General features: G+C 37.5%; 2 protein-coding genes across 5 annotated transcripts in view; one reads left to right on the top strand and one right to left on the bottom strand.

The window, feature by feature from the left end:
* LOC126338067 (spastin) overlaps nt 1-5,231 on the top strand; it is a 449,984-nt gene extending 444,753 nt beyond the window's left edge. For both annotated transcript variants that reach the window (XM_050001523.1, XM_050001522.1), the window contains one exon: nt 1,420-5,231. In XM_050001523.1, coding sequence (XP_049857480.1) covers nt 1,420-1,583 — 164 coding nt within the window. In that variant the 3' untranslated portion in view covers nt 1,584-5,231. The remainder of the gene's footprint in view (nt 1-1,419) is intronic.
* LOC126338109 (mediator of RNA polymerase II transcription subunit 29) overlaps nt 1,394-24,425 on the bottom strand; it is a 47,488-nt gene continuing 24,456 nt past the window's right edge. The window contains exons 5-7 of one of the 3 annotated variants that reach the window (XR_007565100.1): nt 22,706-22,872; nt 5,398-5,527; nt 1,490-1,577 (exon numbers count right to left, since the gene is read on the bottom strand). Coding sequence is in view for 1 of the 3 variants with exons in the window: in XM_050001526.1 (XP_049857483.1) it covers nt 22,865-22,872 (8 nt within the window). In the remaining 2 variants the exon portion in view is untranslated. Of the gene's footprint in view, nt 1,578-5,397; nt 5,528-21,673; nt 22,873-24,425 lie in introns of those variants that run through there. The other 2 variants (XR_007565099.1, XM_050001526.1) reach the window with 2 other exon arrangements.

The raw sequence follows: 24,425 nt of genomic DNA, 5'->3' as shown, positions 1-24,425 counted from the left end.
AAAATCAGATAATGGGAACTCCAGGTAGGAATATCAACAATGTAGGAAAACTCAGATTGCTACTTACCACAAAGAAGACATGTGAAGTTGCAGACAGGCACACTTTTTGACACAGTCTTTTTTAATTGTGCCTGCCTGCAGCTTGACATGTCTCCTTTATGGTAAGTAGCAGTCAGTCTTTTGCTGTATTGCTGATATCTTTAAAAAGTATGTTCTGAGTAAATGTAAGCAAGAATTAATGAAATTTGCATTTTTAAATTTTTTTTGGTGGTGGTCATAGTACTACACGTTATTGAAAGTGTGATGATATTGCCAAGTGTGTGCTAAAAGATATTTTCATGTTCTGGGCCATATTTACACATCACAACCGTCTTAAAAAGTATGTTGTTTATATAAACTGACAACAATTAATGAATTTGTGGTGAGCGTAAACTGTGCATTATTGAAAACGTGTTGGTATTGCGAGGGTTAATGTCTGGGATGTTAATTCCTGTTACAGTCGTTTTACCTTGAAATTTCATTCAAATACCAACACAAATCCTGTCTGCTTACAAAACAAGATCATCATCTTGCTGTGCTATTGTTCTTTTTTTAACCTAGAGCCACAATTATTTTTTATTTAATCTGCAAATAATCTTCTTCCCTCCATTTGTGAATAAAGAATGTCTTGTTCTTTCTTTGGTATATATTTTTTGGTACTTGTATCCACATGAAAGTTCGCAAGTTCTGTATTTTATTAGGTTACATTCATTTTACATATCCTCAGTCTTATATTATTTTCTGGCTGGTTCCTCTGTAATCAGTACTGAAATGCGCAATGTGTGCATATTTATTTCTTGTCTAATTATTGTAAGATCAATAATATGTTTCATCATTTATCAGTTTAAATGAAAATAAAGAATAGCAGTTAGGATTTACAAAATTTTGAACAATTTTTTTTCCAACCATATGATGTATATTTATTTATGCATCCGAAATGAGATTTTCACTCTGCAGTGGGGTGTGTGCTGATATGAAACTTCCTGGGAGATTAAAGCTGTGCCAGACTGTGACTCAAACTTTGCAGGCAAGTGCTCTACCGTTTGAGCTACCCAAGTACGACTCGTGACCCATCCTCACAGCTTTACTTGCCAGTACTGGCCTGCGCTGTGAAAGGTAAGTCCTGAGTTAAAGTCTCTGTCTACCATACAGTTTCAATCTGCCAGGAAGTTTCACTGGATATGTATCTTACAGATTGTGCAATTTTGTCATGGGACTATAAAAGATTAAAATAGGTAACAGAATGAGAGTTATCCAAAGTGCCAAAATGTAATAACTACAATGCTGCCCAAATGTTGGAAGAATTCTTACAACTACTGATAAGGAATGACTTGTGATAACTTAGAAAAATAACTAAATTGTGCAATACCTTTATTTCAGAACTTAACCCTGAGCAAGTCCGGTGTATGGACCCTAACAGTGTACGGAATATAAATTTTCAAGACTTTGTTGACTCTCTGAAGAGGATTCGACGCAGTGTTTCTCCTTTGAGTTTGTCAGCTTACGAACGATGGAATGCTGAGTATGGTGATGTTAGTCTGTAACAGATTTATGCAATAAATGTAACATAGCTTGCTTTGAATGTCACTTGGGATTTTAAGAAATCTTGATTATACTGCAAGATGTACAGGTGCATCACTAAAAGCAAGTACACATTCACGTCAAAGAGTTCCATATGTCCATCCGTATATTGTTGTTGCTGCTATTAACTTAAACGTGAATGGTACGAAAAATGAGTATTGTTAAGAATACACTGCTTTGTATTAAAAACTATTTGAAATAGTGAGAACTTGCCTGTTTTGTGATTGCCTTTTTTTTTTAAAAAAAAAAGTGTAGATTTAAGTTTACGGTGAAGACATTCATTTATAAATCCGTTGTACATACCTATTCATTTGTATATTTCATTGTTTGTGTTTTACTGTTGCCCAAGTGGAATAGCATATTTCTGAGTGGTGAAAAAGTTACATGATGATCTGATAGTTGATTCTATGATATACTCAGTTTTTCTGTACAGTATCAGTACACACTTAAAACATGTAAAACTAAAGATTTCATTTACATCTCAGTTCTGAGTACTGTGATCTTGAATGTAAGTCTGATAATTTTTATTTCTATAACATTGCCAGTGGTGCAGTTTAAAACGCAATCCTTCCCAAGTCACATCAAAATTTTGTTATGTGACTGAAAAATGCTTTGGACATAACTGAAGGATAAGAGAGATTCTTAGAAATTAACAGCATAATGTCTTAAATAACTTCTTTGTTTTACATAAGTCTAATAAGTTATAGCAATAGCAGCTGAAATGTGAGGCCTTGATTATACAATGACAAAATGTTAACTTTTAATGTTGTTACAAATATAGACTGTGATTTTTGAATTCTAAATTTATGCACAAATTAATGTAATTTGTGTTAGTTGCAGTTTACTTAGTGTACAATTTTAGTTAGCTAGGTAATAGAAAATCAGAGTTTTAGTCATTAATAACTTACTAGGCAAATATAATCTTTTTATGTAGTTTTATATTTTTATGTTGTGTTTTGCAGTGATTACTACCAAATTTATCACTTGCTGTCCAAATTGTTGTTTTGGCAACTGTAACAGCATTACATAATACTGAGTACAAATGTCCCCAATTTCCACTGTGAGAAACTACTGTTGCGCTGTCCATACAAAGCACCAAGTGTTCAATAACATATTTCCATATAATCATAATATTTTGGTGTAAAACACTTTGCCAGTCTTTCTCTCCCTTTCTTAAGTGAAGTGTAAATTTAAATAACAAGAAAATGCCATCTGTGGGTGGATGTATGAAATAGATGAAGAAAAATTAAGATTACTAAGTTTTTGTGTAACATATTGGTACTTTACAATTTTGTTTCTGCTGTTTCCGTTGCTTTTTTTATACAGTAAAACAAATGGAACTAACGGACTGAGAAACTGTGTAGTTATAGTGGTTATACTTATTGGAAAGAGTTCAGTTAAGGAAATTATTCATTGTTCTGACACTGATTAAACTAACCAGCCCTTTATGCCCCCCCTCCAACCCCCCACCCCCTTACAGAAATGTATATTGTGGAGATGTTAACAGACATAAAAGTAATCACTAAATAATGTTTACAGATGTAATTATTCTGTCAGTTGAAGATGATTGATTCTTTCTGTCACTGATTTGTTAAATTGCAACTTATGTACATATGAGAACCTAATCCTTTGTCTTACTGTACTGATGGAAGTAGTAGTTCACGACATTTCATGATATGTTAAGTGAAGGACTGACTAACTCAACCTCCTGCACACACCATGCTAACAAAAAAAATTCAGTGGTTGTCAAAATGAAAAGTTCAACTTCATTAGAATTTTGTAGTACTTGTTTGTTTGTTAAGAGTGAGTCTGTAACTAAACATATTATGACAGATGTTGAGAACTGTATGTGTTAATGTTCTTTTGCAGTCAAGTTCACATCTCACACTGTTTCATTCTTTTACTGTGGTGTAATTGAACACAATTCACTTGCTCAATATATTAAATGTAGAATAGTGGTGCTTAAATAACTGAAGTGAAATAATGTCAAATACTTCAATTAAAATTGCATAGTTTTTCTATTGCAAGAAAATTGAGAAAACATTAATTAATTCGATACATAGAATATACTTATGGATGTGACATTTACGTAAAAATGTGCAAGGAGATGCTGTATGGAATAATTTGTCATGCAGCCACTTCTTAAAATTTTTTTGAAGTTCCAACTCTTAAAGTTACAGTGCAAGCCTCTTATGATGCTTATGGTGTACTCCCTTCATAAAATTCTGAGGTTGATGAAGAAAGATAAAATAAATTGAAGCGTATGTAGGATGATAATTGAACAAGAACTAATGGAATGAACCAGTACTTGGTTGAATATGTTTGTTAGATATTTCAGTAAAAGACACAAATTTTTACGGGTACTTAAAAGACACTTTCACTTTGCATGTATTGCTAAATAATTTCCATGTATTCTCACAACTCTGTGATGCTGTGGTGCGCAACTACTAGATGCACTATGCAGTCGTATATAACAAAATTGCCTGGGCCTGAAATTCTAGTGTTGTTTTTTGTTTTGTTTCAAGGAAGACCTTTCTTTTGCAGTTTCACTATGCACAATGTCTGTCTTTGAGATGTTTCTCACATAAGTGATAATTTTTCTGCTGCCAAAGAATTTGTAAGGCAATTGCACATTTGTTTAAAAATCTTCTGTACTGTCTGGTAATGATCTCAGACAAATCAAAAATATCCAATAGGTCTAAAAATATTTGTAGAGCTTAATTTTTTTTATGCAACAGAATGAATGAAAGGAAACATAAACTTTGAGAAACTTAAGATTGGGATGGTTGTGCAATAAGGGAGAAAAGTTAAATCAGCCATTATGATATGTAGTGCACATGATATGTAGTGCACAGAGTTGCTAAGTGAGCCAAAGCTTTTCCCATTTAGAACATGTTCTTAGATAAGGTTTGGGCATTGTTTTTACCACACAGGTGAAAGGAAGATAAGTGACATGAAAAGTCAAGTCATTAGCAAGTTATGTGCTTGCAACTGTGAAATTTGTTACTATTAATATGTCTTTATTATGTTCTTTTCATCTGTAACTTGAGCTGTTCCATCCTTTAGCTATTTTTCTTCAGTGATGTAAAATGTCTTAAATTTTAATGTGTTTCTTAATCCCAACCCTCACATAATGCTCCCTCACTAAGAAATGAGAAAAGAGTCATTGCATTGTTGTATGGATACTGCGAAGCTAAGTACTAACCTCAGTCTAATGTGCTCAATCTTTCTTCCAAATTGTTATGTAATGTGCAGACTTCCTTCATTTGATCAGAATTGAAAGATAACAGACACCTGGATAGAAATATACCTTACAGTGGAGAAATGAAAGTTAAATTAGTAAGCTTTTTTATGGCATAATATTTTAGTCAGTAGTAGTTGGGCATTTTTAAATGATTTTGTCACTGATGTTAACAGTGGATTCCGTATGCTCAGTCAAGAATCTATTCTCAAGGCTTTAATGGATGTCATACACATGCATATAGTTTATAACTGTATTTTGATGTCAATGGTGGATGTGCTGTGCTGGAATTCAGCGTGTAAATATGTATTGTAATCATTTAACATTATTTTCACATGTTCTCCAGATGCATAAAAATGGGAAAAAATAATTTGCTGTTTACAAAGAAAAATGTGCGTGTGTTCCTTTTTGCCAATTGGTGTTAATATTGTCTTAAGTATTTATATCATACAAGTATACATGACTTTATTGTTGAAAACCAAACAAAAAATTATAAATTTATTTTACTCAAGTTAGAAAATAATATGTCATATTACTCAATTTTAAATTTGGTCCTCTTCAATGCTGGGTAAGTCCATCATCACATATAAGGTAATACACAGCTACATAAGTTTAAGGTAACCCAGTGAAATGTAGAGGTTTTGGGAGAGTAGGACCCTGGTTTAGCTGAAAATGACAGAAAATCATAAAGATTTCATAAATTAATGAAATACTTCAGGAGCAAAGACTTATAGGATCTACGAAAGACAAAGATTTCCTTTCAGATAAAAGAAAAATTCAGCAGCTTTCCGTTGTCGTTATAAAGCCTGAACAGAAATTCAAATCCACCGAAAAGTTATGCCTAAATATAGAAAGTTAAGGAAAATGTGGTATGACAAATAAGTGTTTTGGTGAAGGGTTTTATTTTAAGAGATTTTCCTTAAAATTTTTACATTTTGGCATAGCCTTTCTACAGGATGTGAATTTGTTGACTGTTCTATTGTTTAACGGCACCAGAAGATAATCACTGAGGCAGTCTGCAGCTTACACCAGTCATAGTTTGGTTAAGCCCAAATATAGTGCAATGAAATCTGCATTTGATATGTAATTAATACAGCCAGTGAGACATTCGAAATACTGGAAAAACCTGCTGCAAATGGACAAACTTGTGAACCTGAAATTTTGACTGAAAGTCTGGAGGTTCGCGTGCTAGGTAAGGATTTTTAGCAAGTGCTTAGGAAAGCCTCAGTGGGTAGTACAGGCAAACAACAGCACAGCAGTGCTATTGGTTAACATTCATCAGTTTCATTAATATCTGTTTTGTTCAGGAACATGCTTATAAATTAAATGCAATTTCACAGTGAGGTTCTATTTACAGGGTGAATCCATACTTTGTCACTGAGGTAGAGGGTTTGGGAAAGGAGGACCCTGATGTACCTGGCAAATGAGAGTCATAAAGATGTTGTAAATTAATGAAATACTTCCAGGAGGGAAGGACATTATAGATCCTGTGAATGACTCTGATGTCCTTTGAGATATTTCTACATATACTGGTATGAAGGGCCCCTGGTATCTGGCACTCCTTACAGAGTAATTGCGTATTGTTACATTTCCTGGCCCTTATTACACTGTGAAGCCAACTACACCGTGTTACTTTTGCATATGAGGGTTGTTGCATTACTCTGTGTTTCATGTTGTATTGGGGATTGCATATTAATAAAGTCTTTTTCACTGTTGTGAAGGTATTTTCACATTAATAAACAAAATTCAGGTAAAACATCCAATCGTGATGTCGTTTGTAATGAGCCTCTTATACCAAAATTCTCAGAACTACTTCACAAATTTTGTCAGCTGAGTTTGTCATGTTAGTTTGTCAGCCTTAACCTCCTTGCTTAGTTATTGTTGTATGGAAATGTAATAGTGCTGCTTTACTTGTCTTCAATAATATAGGAACTTATTTATGAAAGAAGCAGAGATGCAGAGTTGAAATAGCCACAACAAAAAGACTGTCACAAATAAAGTTTTTGCCCAGTAGGGCCTTAATCAAAAATAAATACACACACACACACACACACACACACACACACACACTCTCTCTCTCTCTCTCTCTCTCTCTCTCTCTCTCTCTCTCTCTCTCTCTCTCTCTCTCTCTCTCTCTCTCTCTCCCCCTCCCTCCCTCTAGCGCAAACGCAACTCGCACACATGACTGCAGTCTCAGACAAATGAAGCTGCACATTGCATCCTGGACTTTATTTTCCATAAACACATACAGTTGAAATGGATATCAAATTTCTTTTTAAAATCCCTATGCAGACATATGTCAAAAGAATGAATAAATCTGAATGATACTTCATTAACATTTCATTTGTTTGAGTAAACATCATAACTGTAGCCAACAAATACATACTGTTAAAGGACTTCAGGCTTATCCAAAATAGGCCGTTTGTGCTGAGAGCACCTATATTTGTGTCTGTGCAGGTATTTAAACTCGAGGAAGCTACTAAGAACATTGTGAAGACGTGCACTGTCCCTCAGCATGGTTTTCACCATGAAATGAAATAATGAATCTGCACAATATTTATGCTTTCCTCTGTTATTAGTCATTTGAAGTTTTTTTACCTGCAAGTATCATTGACTGGTAAGAGTACATAAGGATTCACATCATTCCTTTGGAGTGGTATGTAACACCAAAAGTTTGGGTTCACCCTGTATATATATATGGACACAACTGGTCTTCTGCCACCCTTCTGGGTCCGTGCACCCACGCCTCCCTGGTGTATGCCCCGGCCGGCTGTCTGCCTGGACTTGGCACGGGAACCCAAGGACTCGGTTCTGCCTGTGGCCCTCCGTCGCCGTTTTCTTGCGCTCCTCGCTTCATTTTCAGGCTGTGAGCCTGTCTACACTGATGGTTCCCTGGTAGATGGTCGTCCTGCCTACGCTTTTGCTCACGCTGCCCATGTTGAACAGTGCTCCTTGCCGGCTGGCTGCAGTATTTTTACTGCAGAGCTGGTGGCCATATTGCGCGCTCTTGAGCATATGCGTTCCTGCTCAGGTACGTCCATCGTCATCTGCAGTGACTCCCTGAGCAGCCTCCAGGCTATCGACCGCTGCTATACCTCTTCTCCTCTGGTATCCTTTATTCAGGAGTCTGTTTTTGCCATTACCCGCTCTGGTCGTTCGGTGGTCTTTGTTTGGACGCCAGGTCACGTTGGCATCCCGGGGAACGAACGTATCGACAGGCTGGCCAAAGGGGCGATCGACGCCCCCACTTTGGAGATCGGCCTCCCGGCTCGTGATCTGCAGCTGGCGTTGCGCCGTAAGGTGCTTGGGATGTGGCATGACGAGTGGCGTAGCCCGACTTCGCCGAATAAACTGTGGGCTGTTAAGGAGACGACAGATGTGTGGCGGTCCTCCCTGTGGGCTTCTCGCAGGGACTCTGTCGTCTTGTGTCGGCTCCACATAGGCCATACCTACCTGACGCATGGACATCTTTTGCGTCAGGAGGATCCCCCCCTGTGTCAGTGCGGGTCCCGGTTGACGGTCGCCCACATTCTGTTGGAGTGTCCCCGACTGCGCACCCTCCGGCAGTCTTTTAATCTCCCGGGCACGTTGCCTTTGGTTTTAAGCGACAATGCCTCCATGGCTGACGACGTTTTAAATTTTATCCGTGGTAGTCCTTTTTATGGTTCCATTTAGGGGGGTCCTGCCCCTTTCCCTTTCTGTGTCTCTTGTCCTCGAGTCTCTCATTGGTTGCAGATTTTAGTGGGTATTCGGATGGTTTACTCTTTCCCTTTTTTTGTTCTCATGGTCAGTCAACCAGTCTCCGGCCCTCTTCTTTTCTTCTGTTTCCTTCTGTCCGGTGTTCGTCTGTACTCTTCTTGTCTCTAGCGTTCGCTGCCACATTGGTGTTCTTTCAGTGACTGGGGAGAGGGGCATCTCCTCCCCCCTTGGGGTTTTACCTGCTCCGTAAATTTTCGTCTCGCCTGTTTTTGGAATGGGGGACTGATGACCTTAGCTGTTTAGTCCCCCTTAAACATCCCAACAACAACAACCACCACCACCACCACCACCACCACCACCACCACCTTAATCTTAAATGCATATTTAGTTATTGGGTCTGTTGCTGGGGTGTGAATTGCGAAGCAAAAATGACTTCAGTTTCTTTTTAAAACAATGGTTTAAAATTGAAAAAGTTTAAGACTATTAATGTTGTTAGGGAATGAGATTTTCCAGCTATTTTGTAGCCAAAATTTTTAGAAACAAATCATGTAACTGATTGAGGATGAAATCTTGTACAAATATTGAATATAAATGAGCAAGCTCTATTCATTCAAACTCTGTTCATTTGTTACCTAGGAAATCATCCAAAACTTAAAAGTTTCCTTATTATAAGAGGACTTATTAAGGAGCACGTCTTGTTTTTTTATGTTTTTTTTTATTTGTCTGAGGTAGTCATGGTGGGCTCCATGCTGTCCCAAGAAAATTAAAGCTGTGCTTGGTCTCCTGATCTGCAAAGAAATCAGGGGTGGCAAAGACTTTTCTGAAAAAGCCACGGGGTCAAGGAATACCAATGACCATAAGACTATAACAATAATGATACTTAACATCTGATCAACTTTTATAGTAAAACACACAATAAAAGCCTTCCTATAAATCAGATTTAATATGTACAACAGGAAGACTCTCAGAATTATAGTTTTTGGCCATTAAGGCCTTCGTCAACAATACACACACATACACTCATACTCACACTCGTGCTCACGCAAACATAACTCACACACACGACTGCAGTCTGTCGTGCCTGTCTGTGACTCAGAATCTCCGCTATATGGTGAGTAGCAACTGTCCTTCTCACAACATAGTTACATTCCATCCTGAATTTTCCATTGTAGAATTAATATGTTCTGGTTTTGGTAGAAGTTGAACTCTTCCTACAGAATTATCAACGAGTCAAGGGTTCACAGACTTCTTGCGGCTGAAGACCAGCTTCAAGGTAATTTATAAGTTAATTAGACCCTCACTTGCGGCAACCCTAGTGTGAGGTGAGCTTGCAGAAGTTTAAACAATACTGGCACATCAGACCAAAAACTGATAGCAAGATTCAGCATCAATGAGGAAGATTTAGGCATCAAAGGAACAGTACTATTACTGTAAGTCATAATGAACCAGGCAGGACTGAAATAGTTCAGGCTCTCCAGAAATATTGATTTTAAAGAAGTAAGTGATAATACTGGTGTTACTATTCAGTGTCCAAGAAAGAGAAATGTGATGCTGAGACATAAGAAGCTGTGCAACCAAAGGTACAAAAAGTGCAATACAACAAATTTGAGTAATATATACTTTCAAGCCGACTTTTTCATGTACTGGGATTTCTGCTCGTGAATAACTCTTCTTATAGCAACATCACTGGAATTTAAGTTTCTAATGAGATGGCATTGTATAACCAGGGTTCACTTTGTCAAAAGTAAAGATAGAAATTGAACCACAATGAGTAATACATATTCGGAGTAGTTCAACCAAGTTAGCAAGTGGCAATAAAGAATTTTGGCTACATCTACCAAGATACCATGGAAGCAACCTTGATGAACAACCCTATGTATCGTTTAGAGCATAGGTCGGCAGCTGTCCGTACATATTACCATCTCATGTCCTGCTAGTAGGTATTTAAATTTCTTAGAGTTGAAGACCAGCAATGAGGTAATTTATAAATTAACTGAACTCTCACAATGTGTTATGCAGTTTTTATCTTTTTAAAAATAGTTTCTAGATGAGATTCCTTGGTGTATATCTGTTCAGCATACTTATATCTCGTGAACTAATCCTCCTGTCGCTTCACGGTTGAAAGCTCACAATTGTAAATGAAAAGCACAATACTGTGTATTAACCAGTTTTTGGGTCAAAAGGCCATCATCAGTATTTAAGTCTGAGATGCAGCAGCAAAAAAAGTTAAAATTACAGCTTAATCTTTGTGTTTCACTTTAAGTGAATGTTAATCCTTTTTGGTGTAATTCTGCCCACACTAATCTAGTGGATATTGATTGCTCTTAATTAGTCATGTAGACTAATTAGTGGATGTCTGAAACCTACTCTGTGTGGTAAACTCTACCATTTAGCTGGAATTGCCCCTCCAGACATCGGGCATGAGATAGCTGCATGCAGAGAAACGTATGAGTCATCTACTTCCAATAAACACCTCCTTCACAGCTGATAGCAATTAAGGTTGTTGTTTTTTTTCCCCTTCAGAAAGTCATATTTCCTGTCCTGTTTTGTGTCTCTGGTTGATGTCTTGATCAACTGCTGTCCAGTGCACTGTTTCCACTTTACTTGTTGTGCATATGCATTAAAATAGGAAGAATACTTTAGTATTTCTACATGATTTAAGGGTATAAGAGCTGTGATCAAAAAGTAATAAAAAGTTTTTTTTAATTTTGCAGGTTTTATGCATCTGATTTTCAAAAGTTTTTATTATGTTGTTGGCACACTTGTTTCTGATGAATGTTTGCATTTTCAGCTGTTTTGAATATTTAGTTTATTGATGACTCAAAGAATTTGCATTAAGTATTGCTTGAAAAGTGGAATTAAGTGCAGGACCCATTTGAGATATTGATTGTGCTTTTTGGTGAATCTATTATGAGTAAGACAAGAGTTTGAGTGGTATAAATGTTTCAAAGAGGGTCGAGAGATGATGACGACGACTGTCCCTGACGCCCTAGCACATCAGTTACTTGCGATAATGTGGAAAATCACCATCAGAGAGGTTGCTGATCATGTTGGAATATCCTTTGGCTCAGGGCAAGCAGTTTTTCCAGATGTTTTGGACACGAAATGTGTGACATTGAGTAGACATCGCTCATAAATAACAGAATGATGCCAAAGAAGGTTCTATAACAGGTGATGAAACGTGTGTTTGGGTATGACATTAAAACACTGTCCCAGTTATGCCAATGAAGAGCCACAACCATAAAAAATTCAAGTTCGGTAACTTATGAAGATCCTTCTCACTGTTTTTGTCAATTACAATGGCATAGTGCATCACAAATTCCTGGCTTATGGTCAAAGAGCAATCTGAAGTAAATGACCAGAACTGCTTCAAAACCACTCGTGGAAACTGCATCTCGACAATGCTCTTGCCCACATATCAATGCTTGTTTGAGATTTTTTGGCAAAATACAAAACCGTTATCTTGCCTCACTCACTATGTTCACCGAATGTGGCCTCCTCTGACTTCTTTCTATTCCTGAGGCTGACCAGAACCATGAAAGCATGTCATTTTGCCTCCGTTCATGAGATAAAAACAGAATCCACTGAAGGAACTGAACACCGTAATGAAAAGTGAGTTCCAGAAGTGCTTCCAAGATTGGATAAAGCACTGGCACAAACATATCATATCTGAGAAGAATTACATTGAAGGAGACAAAGTTGCAGTTGATGAGTAAATAAAGATTCTTTAAGAGAAACAAAAATCCCTATTACTTTTTGAGCACCCCTCATTGAATGTGTGAAAATTAGTAACCAGATCTGTGGCAGCAACTAATGGCTTGAAGTCTTCATAAGTAATAGAATCCAGTATGGTGTCATTGATGGCAGGTGTTCATCAGAGACAAGGTATCACCAGCAGTGCCCCAGGGAAGTGTTACAGGACCGGTCTTGTTCTCAATATACATAAATGAAAATATGGATAGGGTGAGCAGCAATCTGTGACTGTTCACTGGTGATGAGTGCCTGGATTTTATGTAATATTGAATTGAGTAATATGTACATAAATATATAAGCAAAATTGGTGAAATATGAAACGAAGCAAGTACATGCAAAATTCATTTTTTTTTGCTAGAAAAGATATTTGACTAGCCTACCTATGACATTAGATATTTAATTGTTAATCAGTTCATATTTGTTACAAGATACTGAAGTACTAGCGTCTCCTATTCCAGCACTTGGAATTATAATATACATGCTTTTCAAATGTTCTTTCTGTAAATAAAGTTGTGCTACGGATAATATTCTCAGTGGGTTCTACAATTTCATTATTAAATAAGCAAGACAAAATAACAAGATTTGAGTACCAGAATTCTAGTTCAGCATAGATCCCAGTTTTTTGATAATGTCGGGAAGCCAGCGGAAGTGACTAGCAGTGTATGAAACTGAACTGAGCACTTTAGAACTGTTGACTGCTGACAAGGATTCACTCACAGTCACTGCACAATCAAAAGAAAATCCCTCCTTCACTGACTTCACAGCTTCACTCTGTTGCCCACCTTGTTATCACTGGCTCCAGAGGCTGAGGTAAAGCAGGTAGCTGCTACTGTTGCTTATAGCACTGTACACAGTTAGGACATTTCAGAAAAATCTGCATTGCCGACATCATTGTATTTACTTCTTTGAATTGATGTCTGTCCCTGCCACTCATTGCAATGTGTGAGCCAAATATGTAACATGCACTAAGTTTCTATAAAATACATTAAGTGATTTCTTTGCTATAAACATGTATGGAGCTGCATTTGTGTACATCAGTAGGACCCCCTCTTCTTTTATGCCATCCGGCTATAGTTTCTAAAGTCCATCATCGATGAATCTACCAAATGTTGAACTGTTTGTTGCCTCCAAAAGTTTACAATACATTAAATAGAGTTTAGATGCAGTCTTAAGAGTCCAGCCTGCAGCATCCATTGTCTCGTGATCAGAAATCCATGCAAGTGATTTGCCAATATCAGCCCTAATTTTCTCTAAAATATCAACATAGCAAGAATCCATGTAATTCACCTGAGTGGACTCTTCAGGAACATTGAGGCTGCAGTATTCCTGTCCGAAATATTTAAGTTCAGGTCCTAAAGTCTGTCCCAGGGTAAGTTCCCTGCAGCCAGTGCAAAACACATTTCTTTGTTAAATTTACTATAAATGATGTAGGTTGATCCTGCAGCTGTGTAAGAACAACTGTTTCTTTGAGGGTTTAAAATGAGTCATTGTTGTCCACATCAAACTCGTGTAATTTAGATTTGAGTGTAATGGGATTCAGGAGAGTATGACACATACAGAAATAAAACTCCCCCCCCCCCCCCTTTTTCGCTATGTGACGAAAAAGTAAAGTTAAAAAATGAAATTTACATAGTATACTGTGAAATATGTATTATACCTCAAAATGCGTAATTTAAAACTTTGAATAAGATTTTATTTTTAAGTGTCATTTATCAATATTTTAGTTTTTCTTATAACTACACACAAAGGAATAGAATATGTAACTACATAAAATCCAGACTTTACTGATGGCACTGTGATGTATGGGAAGATGTCCACATTGAGTGACTGTAGGAGGACACAAAATAATTCTGACAAAATTTCTAGTTGTTTAGATGAGTGGCAGTTTGCTCTAAATGTAGAAAAATTTAACTTAATGCAGATGAGTAGGAAAACAATCCCATAATGTTTGAATACAGCATTAGTAGTCTGCTTGACACAATCAAGTCGATTAAATATATATGTGCAATGTTGCACAGTGATGTGAAATGGAAAAAGCATGAAAGGTTGGTAGTAGAAAAGGCAACTGGACACCTTTTTTTTTTATTGGGATCATAGCTCATCTGTAAGGGAGACTATGTATAGACAACTAGTGTGACATGTTCTTGAGTACTGCTAGCGGCCTGGGTAAAGGACGACATCAAAGCAATTCAGAGGCAAGAGGTTAGTTTTATTACTGTTGAGTTTGATTGACATGTATTACGGAGGTGCTTTGTGAACTTGAACAGGAATGCCTGGAGGGAAGATGACTTTCGTTTCATCAACAACTATTCAGAAAATGTAGAAAACTGGAACATATATTTTGTATAAAGCCCAAGAGGATAAGATATGAGAAATTAAGGCTCTTATGGACTCACAGTAAGTCATTTTTCTCTTGTTCCATTTGTGATTATAACAGGAAAAGAAACAGCAAGTAGTGGTACAAGGTACCCTCATCCATGCACTGTACAATGGCTTGTAGAGTATGTAAACTAGTCACAAAGTCAGACTAAGCATGGGTGACAGATAGGGGTTTGTCATTCCATATTTTCTCATGCCATATCATCAACTGTAAGTAGCTGGCAAGATGTGCATGCCAGTTTCTCGGCATCCTATGATCAGATGTTTTAAATAGGAGTGAGATATGGAGAACATGTTGGCTAGGACGATACGGAAAAATCCTCTGTATCGAAGTAGGTCAGGACAGGAAGGCAGCATCTGGTTTCGTATTATCTAGTTGAAAGATAATGTCATCGAGACCTTGAAGACTGGGCGCAGCCACCATCCTTAAGTGAGAAATGTAACAAATACAGTTCAAATTATGGGCGATGTGAACAAGAAGTGATCATGGTGTGTACCCAAGAGTGTGCTGATAGTTTGTGTTGTTCTAGACATTGTTGCACCATTTGTATGGATGCTTATCTGGTAGCTAATGTTCTGTACGACATTGTACACAATGGTAAGGAGAGGTCAACTAGGAGAGTGGTGCACCAACTGTTGTCGCAAGAAAGCTGGACAGGAGCAGAAACGATTAGCGAACAAGTTAATACAACACACAGAAGAATTACTAACTTGCATTTCTTCAAATGTATGAAGACTCATTACAAATAATGCATCAAGAAATAGAGTTCAGCTCGTACAATAGCAACAACAATAATGCTGAAGCCGCGATTACATGGTGTCTGTGTGGTGTCCTGCAGCAAAATGGCTCCAAGCAAGTGTCGGCTGAGAGGCTGCAGCTGGCTGTTCTATATTGTGATGGCACAGGGCACTTGAAGTACAGAGCAGCAGAAGGTGTGTGGCTCAGTGGATGTGCACCACTGGGTCTGCAGGGTTCCGCACTACTGCTATTGGAGTTGGACGGAAACTTGTTATTCCGTTGTCAACTGGATATGCCAGTTGGATGGTATCGATACATGATACCGCACTGACAACCCAATTTCTTGATTCAAGGTACATGGCATGGTTTTACAGTTCTGCACAGTGAACAATATGTCTGTCCTGTATGGCACAAGTATAGCCCTCCTAACCCATCAATTCCATAACTGCACTACAGTTGTGGTATCCAGATCAGTGTGAGCAGCACCATTGCAGAATGATGGTAGCAATTTCGATAGGCCATGATACAGCTGCCATTGGATTCTGACAGATGCTGGTAGACATTTCCCATCATTAAAATAGGAACAGTTAAAATTCATATGCAGTTTATGAATGAGAAACCTGCTACATAATCTTTCCTTAAATACAGAATGTAGACAATGATACTCCTGAAAAGCCCATAATTTGATTTTTCAGGAATCGCAATCTGACATTCGTTGCATGCCACCTTCATGTTTGAGAAACTTAAATGGCCAGATATGTGGATGTAACATCAATACCCATCAGTAAAGCTCTAAGTAAGGGGTATACTAACACACTTTGGTAAGTGACTATTGAAATGAATGGTGGTAGTATCCATGTTGATCTGAGCTTCAGTGACTGAGAAACCATCCATCAGTTCAGTTGTAGACGACTGTTTTCCTTGCATGCGGGCTGTCTAATGTTAAAGTAATTTTTATAAAGTTTATTTAGTCAATGCTCACATAAATTAATGCCTCTACCAGTTTACTAGGTTACTCGGTATAAACAGGGCCAGTTTAAGACACAAGCCACTGCTTTGGGCACCAACTGAGAGGGGGCGCCGGAGGCACCACAACTAAGATTTCTATTCAGCATGTGTCACAATTAGTAGCAGCCACTTGGGGTGCCAAGCTGAAAGGGCCACCCAAGTGCAAGATTTGTATTCAGTGTGCATACAAATTAGTAGCAAAAATGGACCAGGATGTGTGTGGTAAAATGATGTCAAACTGCCTCTGATTGTATATATTCCATAATGACGTTTTAGTTGAAGGCTGTATCAGAAGTATTTATGGGTTTTTGATAATAACTAGCCAGTTGAAACCAATACACCCATTAAACAATGCCTGTGAGAACTGAGTACAACAAACTTTTTGTTAGAAGTAACGTGCCAACTGATTCTTTCTGCCAAGAACAGGGCTAATGGGACAATGTAATTTATGTTCCATCGTGCACCAAAGCAAACATCATTCAACAATAATAATCACTTCATACTCTCATTACTTCACGTACCACTTTTCTATTGATATCCAACATGGCAAAGAAAGAAGCATGAGAATACATTCATAAGCAGTCTGTGGCACATAATATTGTAGTCTTACTTCTCTAATGTTTATGATCAACTGCTGTTGTACACAGGACTTGTTTAAGACCACAAGATGCCTCTACTCACGTATATTTTTAAATTTATTTTACTTTCATACAAATGTGAAGATAATATCTAATACAATTTTATTTGATTAATTGAAGCAGTAGCTTGCATCATGCATGTAATGAATTTCCTCATCATAACAGTGACATGGGCCCAAAGAAAGCAGGTGTTGACAGATGTGAAAACTACTGAACTATCAGTTTAATAAGTCACAGCTGCAAAATACTAATGCGAATTCTTTACAGACAAATGGAAAAACTGATAGAAGCCGACCTTGGGGAAGATCAGTTTGGATTCCGTAGAAATGTTGGAACACGTGAGGCAATACTGACCCTACGACTTATCTTAGAAGAAAGATTAAGCAAAGGCAAACCTATGTTTCTAGCATTTGTAGACTTAGAGAAAGCTTTTGACAATGTTGACTGGTCTACTCTCTTTCAAATTCTGAAGGTGGCAGGGGTAAAATACAGGGAGCGAAAGGCTATTTACCATTTGTACAGAAACCAGATGGCAGTTATGAGTCGAGGGACATGAAAGGGAAGCAGTGGTTGGGAAGGGAGTGAGACTGGGTTGTAGCCTCTCCCCAATGTTATTCAATCTGTATATTGAGCAAGCAATAAGGGAAACAAAAGAAAAATTCGGAGTAGGTATTAAAATCCACGGAGAAGAAATAAAAACTTTGAGGTTCGCCGATGACCTTGTAATTCTGTCAGAGACAGCAAAGGACTTGGAAGAGCAGTTGAACAGAATGGATAGTGTCTTGAAAGGAGGATATAAGATGAACATCAACAAAAGCAAAACTAGGATAATGGAATGTAGCCGAATTAAGTCGGGTGATGCTGAGGGAATTAGGTTAGGAAATGAGACACTTAAAATAGTAAAGGAGTTTTGCTATTTGGGGAGCAAAATAACTGATGATGGTCGAATTAGAGAGGATATAAAAAGTAGACTGGCAATGGCAAGGAAAGCGTTTCTGAAGAGGAAAAATTTGTTAACATAGAGTATTTATTTAAGTGTCAGGAAGTCGTTTCTGAAAGTATTTGTATGGAGTGTAGCCATGTATGGAAGTGTAACACGGATGATAAATAGTTTGGACAAGAAGAGAATAGAAGCTTTTGAGATGTGGTGCTACAGAAGGATGCTGAAGATTAGATGGGTAGATCACATTTCTAATGAGGAGGTATTGAATAGAATTGGGGAGAAGAGGAGCTTGTGGCACAACTTGACTAGAAGGAGGGATCGGTTGGTAGGACATGTTCTGAGACATCGAGGGATCACCAATTTAGTACTGGAGGGCAGCGTGGAGGGTAAAAATCGTAGAGGGAGACCAAGAGATGAATACACTAAGCAGATTCAGAAGGATGTAGGGTGCAGTTGGTACTGGGAGATGAAGAAGCTTGCACAGGATAGAGTAGCATGGAGAGCTGCATCAAACCAGTCTCAGGACTGAAGACAACAACAACAACAACAACAACAACAACAACAGTGAGATGAAAGTTTTAGACCATAGCATACTTAGCCCTTGTACACACTGAAACTGACGAAGTGCCCAGTGCATTCCATTGGTAGGGATGAACAAGGTAACCATTGCTCCATGTTTTGTACATGGCTTGGCATGTAGAAAAACCTGTTGCCTGCCATTGCAAACCTAACCTGTATGCAGGATACTCATATAAATTTCAGTTATCACATCGAAATAATCAAGTTGTGCTTGTGAACTGGTTATGGTGTTAGTTTTTCTCTAAATCTTCACCCACCACAGTGACACATTTTGCCCAGCAACGTATAACTTGGCAGAATCTGTATTTTGGATTTGTAGATAATGTTTCACCTCATTGTTGTTCTGGAAATGCCTACCATGCGACGGTTTCTTAATTTGCCCTAATTTTATATCCTCAGCACTAAATTTCCGCTATTCAGCATGATGCTTGATGTTGATCTTTCCCCAATACATTTTTTTACCCTTTCTGCACACTGCACTTGCATCTCTCACATATGTGACTTGACAAAGTATAGACTATACTGAAAGAACTGAAATCAATTTGTCAGAAGGTGGAACAGGTGAATTGGATAAAGTTTTTCTTTTAAATAAGTAAACTTGGCACATACTACTTTTTAGGGCAAAAATGCTATTTGTGCAAGCAGAGGAACAAAATGCAGCAGGCATCCACCACAGGATAAATCTAGAATATGTGTGGTGCTGGAAATTTAGTGAACACTGAATGTATGCCATGAACACCATACAGAATTCAGTGTAATGTGGGTCAAGCTGTGCGAGATGAGCACAGGAAAATGGTTCTGAAGTCACAAATGATACATGCAAATTTCTAGCACTCTTTGGTGTTGATATTGGAAGCTTTGTGTACGTTGGGTACATTTTAATGAGGTCACATTAATACTTCTGCTGCATGTGGAGAAAGAAGGTGGGGACTTTAAGCATAAGTGCCACATGATGAAACATAGATTTACACTCTACAGAAACAAAAATGACATTACTACAAAGGAGAAACAACCACACAACCCAAACATGTTTAATATTCAATCACACTGCAACAAAAAGTTTATAGCTTCTGCTGTTTGGGTCAATGTCATCTTACTCAATTTCTTGCACCTGAGACTTCTTGTGATATCACATTTTGCTACTCTGAGATTGTCGCAGGCTGTACCAAACCGTAAGGATGCTGACTTGAAGAAAAATGTGAGGCATTATCAAGGCTATGAATTACATCAAAACAGAGAGACATGCTGCCTCAAGTATCTCTCTGCTATGTGACAATATCCAATTGTGTCCTGTCAACTCTACAATTCAAATTAGAGAAGACCCTACAGTCTGAATTTCATGCCTCTTTTTTTTAAGAATTGGCTTAGAGGATGACATTTAATGAAACAACAAGTTTACTGTTACCAGTAACAGTAAACTTGTACTTTATTTAATGTCAGTAACAGTCACGGTAAAGCCTAACCTAAAAATGCTTACATTTAAAGATGACATTTAATTTAAGATAAGAAGCCTAGGAAACTGACAACATGACATCACAGGCAAGCAGCAGATATTCTTGTACAGGGGAACAGGAAACAAAGTACACTGTTCTGTCTCAACAGCCAAGGAGATTTTGTTGAGAAACAATCAATGTGTGTATGTAGCATATGCAAATAACTCTTTCTGATATTCAACTTGTTTCAATTCCTGGCTGTCACGGATGATGGAAGAAGGCAACACTTCTGTCAACTGCTTGTAACCTGCCATCTGAATACAGAACTGCGAAGTACCAGCAGATTCCTGTCGTGTGTCATGTTGTAGAAAGGAAAAACATTTCAATTGATCTGTGAGTGATTATAACCATTGTATCATGGGCTATAGCACTGATTGAACCAGGGAATTATTAGATCAGCAAGAGAGTGCAATACTTAATTATGAGATGTCTATATGATCAGAATAATTGCTTCCTTTAAATAATCTATGAACTTTACAATCTGTCTCATGGATTTGATAAGTGGTGATATCCTACAGGAAACTGACAAGCATTGTAACACTATTCCTGAAATTCATTATCTTCCATCTTGTACATGTGTTTTCAAAATAGATGAGCTGCAGTACCTGTAAGTACACACAATTTCCCTGAAAACTTTATATTTAATGCTCTGTGGACGGAAATACATCGTCACATATGCAGTATTGAAGACCTCCCTCAAAGAAGGTTGTATATCAGATTTTTGACAAAGCCGGGTTATCAATGGAATAAAGTGGTACGCTACAGGAGATAAGCTACCATAATGAATGTGATGGAAGTTGATGTACGTTTAACTCCAAAGGATACTGTATCATTAAAAGCATAGAAAGGAAAATAGGTCCATCAAATTGGAAGCAGAATGCCAAGAAAAGTAGGGGGAATGGAAAATCTTAGGTTTCTGCAACTGGTAAAAATTGCTTAAAAAAGAAAAAGTTACATTAAAAGTGATACATACATGAACATTGTATATAATGTTAAAAATTGTTCACTGCAATAAGTTGCTTGGTCTGGCCACTGATTTGGGCAAAAACAACAACTTGACAAATACTTTTGTTCAACTTTTGCATTAATTGGAAAAAAAGGAGAGTAGAGATGTCGTGACTACATATGAATGGAAGTATGTTATATCTAACACTTGTTTAAGTCCACCTTTCATTACAATGGAAATGAGACAGAATGACTGTTGCTGTCAATGCTCTTGAAGGAATTATGGCATTTGATCCAAACTTGAAAACAAATAGTTACTTTCTTGTTAATCATAATGTCATCAGGTCTTGTCTAAAGACAGAAGAGAAATTCAGCTTAAAGTTAACATCCTTATACCTGTTATTATGTTCCCTTCATTGCATAAAGTGCTTCTTCTTCATCCTCTAGCGGCAGACAAAATGAGATACTTGTTGAATATGTGTGATTATCTTGATGTACAATACAGGGAATATTTATTGGAACTTACCTTCTTAGTGAACAGTACAACTATTTTTTCCTCTGTCCACTTTTTTCGTGTCCTTTACAGAACTAGTTTTATTTCCAACTATTTTGAACTTGGGTATTTTAAACACACTGTATTTTTTGTATGTCAGATAATATATTTTGTTAATACTTTACACTGTTTTTTGTCAATGTAACAGAAAATCAATTCTTTTTTGATATACAACATTATTTCACGATGTACTTTTACAGAATATGCATTGCTCTTACACAGAAAGCTACAAAAAATTAAGATAACTTTCTAAATATTGCATAATATGCTAAATACATGTTGCTGTTCTGTAACACATACTGCATCACTTGACCATACATAATAAAATGTATAAATAAATAGTATCAAAGGGAAAACAACCATTATTTTTACTTCCTGGAACATTATGAAATTGCGATATACAACCTTCTTTAATGGAGGTCTTCGTATGTCTATAAAAGTGAGTGCCAACTTAACACAAGCACACAATGCATCGTTTCAAGAAGCAAGTATGTAAAATTGTGCATTGAGGTGTAGGTGGTGTTGAACATTTTAACATTAGTTTAGTTTATGCTTAATAATTACCAGTTGGTTATAATCAAAGTGGAGCTACTCGCAGGGATCCAGTGTGGGCTGTAATTATTGTATGACAATGAAACTTGGCAGATATTCTAATGCATTAATGTGGAACCGATTCCCAGTTTTGGCCACTACGTGAAAATCTGGTGCTGTGAATGCAAGAAATACATACAGAAACATTACCATATATAAGAGATTAGGATCAGGATGTGAGCAGGAAAGGTTACACATGTGAGAAAGACAATGTTTATTTGATTATTAACCACCACTTATACAGTTTGTTCAATATGTGCACTGGAGATGTCGATGAGGTTGTTTAGAGTGCCGGAACTAACTTTTTTTCTCATGTACATCGGCACATTACAATATCTATCAAGTTTTGCTGTCACTTTTAGTAGCTTCACTTTAATTACAACCACCCAGTACTTGTTTGTCCATATGTAATATTTATCAGTAGTGGCATACCTGAGCAAATGAAATCAACTTTATTTGGAAAGTATCTGCACTCTCTCAATTTTATAAATAATACCTATTTTAAAATTTGGCAAATATATTACCTAATTTATTGGTTTCTGCTGCATCTCATTTTGTTGCTCAGCATTGCAACAGGTATAAATGAAGTAATGCATAACCAATATCGGGATGTCACGGATCTTTGAAATTATACAACAGAATTATCACCATTTTCTGCAACAGTCTCGAAACAGTTATCTTCTTCAGAAATCTGGAACATACAATGTAAAAGGCTAATGTGAGTGCGCAACTGAAAATTATTTTCTTTTGCATTCTAATGACATTTCATGGCTGCCATTTAGTTGGGTAAGATACAAAGTAAGAGGATCTTTAGCCAGCACACTTAGAAAGCTAAAGCTGGATTTGATATCCAGTTTAGGTAGAGATCACTGGCTGCTACCATTATGTGGTATACACTTGCCAAATCATGAACGTAGCGTTTGATCCCAAACAATTATAACAGAAACTGCTATGACTGACATCTCTTTTACATATTTGTCTTGAGAGACCTTAATATAATGAAGTGAGGCATTGCTACTATTACCCTACCTAATACATTACATCAAAAGTTCTCTGGTTTCTAGCTGCATCAGGTCGTTAAATTACATGAGCTTTCGACCAAGCACTTCTTGTCCATGGTCAAGTGATAATGCCTGCCAGAGGGCTGCTGATATGCCTCTTATATACATTGGCTCCTGACTGTGACGTCACTAGTGCTTACAGCATCTTCATATATACGTTGACATTGTGTTCAGTGTGCTTGCTTCAACTGCATGATTGCTGGATCCCATGCTGTGCTGACCTCCTGGCCACAGTCTCTATTTAGAGTGTGGCCTGCAGCTCAGCGCAGCATGGGACCCAGCAACTGCGCGGCTGAAGCAGGCACAATGAACACTGAGCCAACATATGCCCATATAAGAAGATGCCGTAAGCACCACTGACATCACAACTGGCACTTACTTTATATAAGGGACATACTAGCCGCCCACTGCAGTTATATCACTTGACCATGGCCAAGAGTTGCTCGGCCAAAAGTTCATGTAATTTAAATTACTTGATGCAGATGGAAACCCAAGAACTTTTTATTCAATCCTACTGTGGCAATACTCTGCTTTCTTACAGTCTGTTGCAGTATATAAAGCTAAGTATGTTAAGCAATACATTTTTGCATGGCTTACTGACTATATATACGTGTTAAATACATTGCTGATGTAAAAAGTGAAACATTTAGGAGGGGTGATTAAATAAAATGAAACTTTATTGGTTGAGAGGATATGTAAAGTTATTTCAGTGATTACAAAATTGAGCCAAATTTACAAAGAATTTGGCTGTATAAACCCACTTATCAGTATATTGTTGCACCTTTTCTGGCCTGGATGCATTCACAGGTTTGGTTGGGAAGGGTGTTACAATGCCATTGTCTCCTGCTCTGAGGCAAGCTGGTTCACAGCTGTTGTAAATGGTCCTTTATATTCTGGATACAGGCACTGGGGCAGAGTTGACATCTAAGCTGGTCACACACATGTTCTGTTGGGGAGCAGATCTAAGGATCTTGCTGGCCATGGGAATGCCTCAACATCATACAGACAGTACATACAGACACATACTATGAGTGAATGAGCACGTCTTGTTGAAAAATGGCACCGTGATACTGTTGCATGAGATGTAACATATGAGAACACCAGATGTTTGTGATGTACAATTGTGCTGCCTGGTTTCCCTCAACAATTACCAACCATGACATGGAATCGTGAACTCATACCC

This window comes from Schistocerca gregaria, chromosome 1 (assembly GCF_023897955.1).
Source record: "Schistocerca gregaria isolate iqSchGreg1 chromosome 1, iqSchGreg1.2, whole genome shotgun sequence".
In the NCBI taxonomy this organism is placed as follows: Eukaryota; Metazoa; Arthropoda; class Insecta; order Orthoptera; family Acrididae; genus Schistocerca; species Schistocerca gregaria.
Note: the sequence above shows the minus strand (reverse complement) of the source record. Positions and strands in the feature narration are given on the sequence as shown.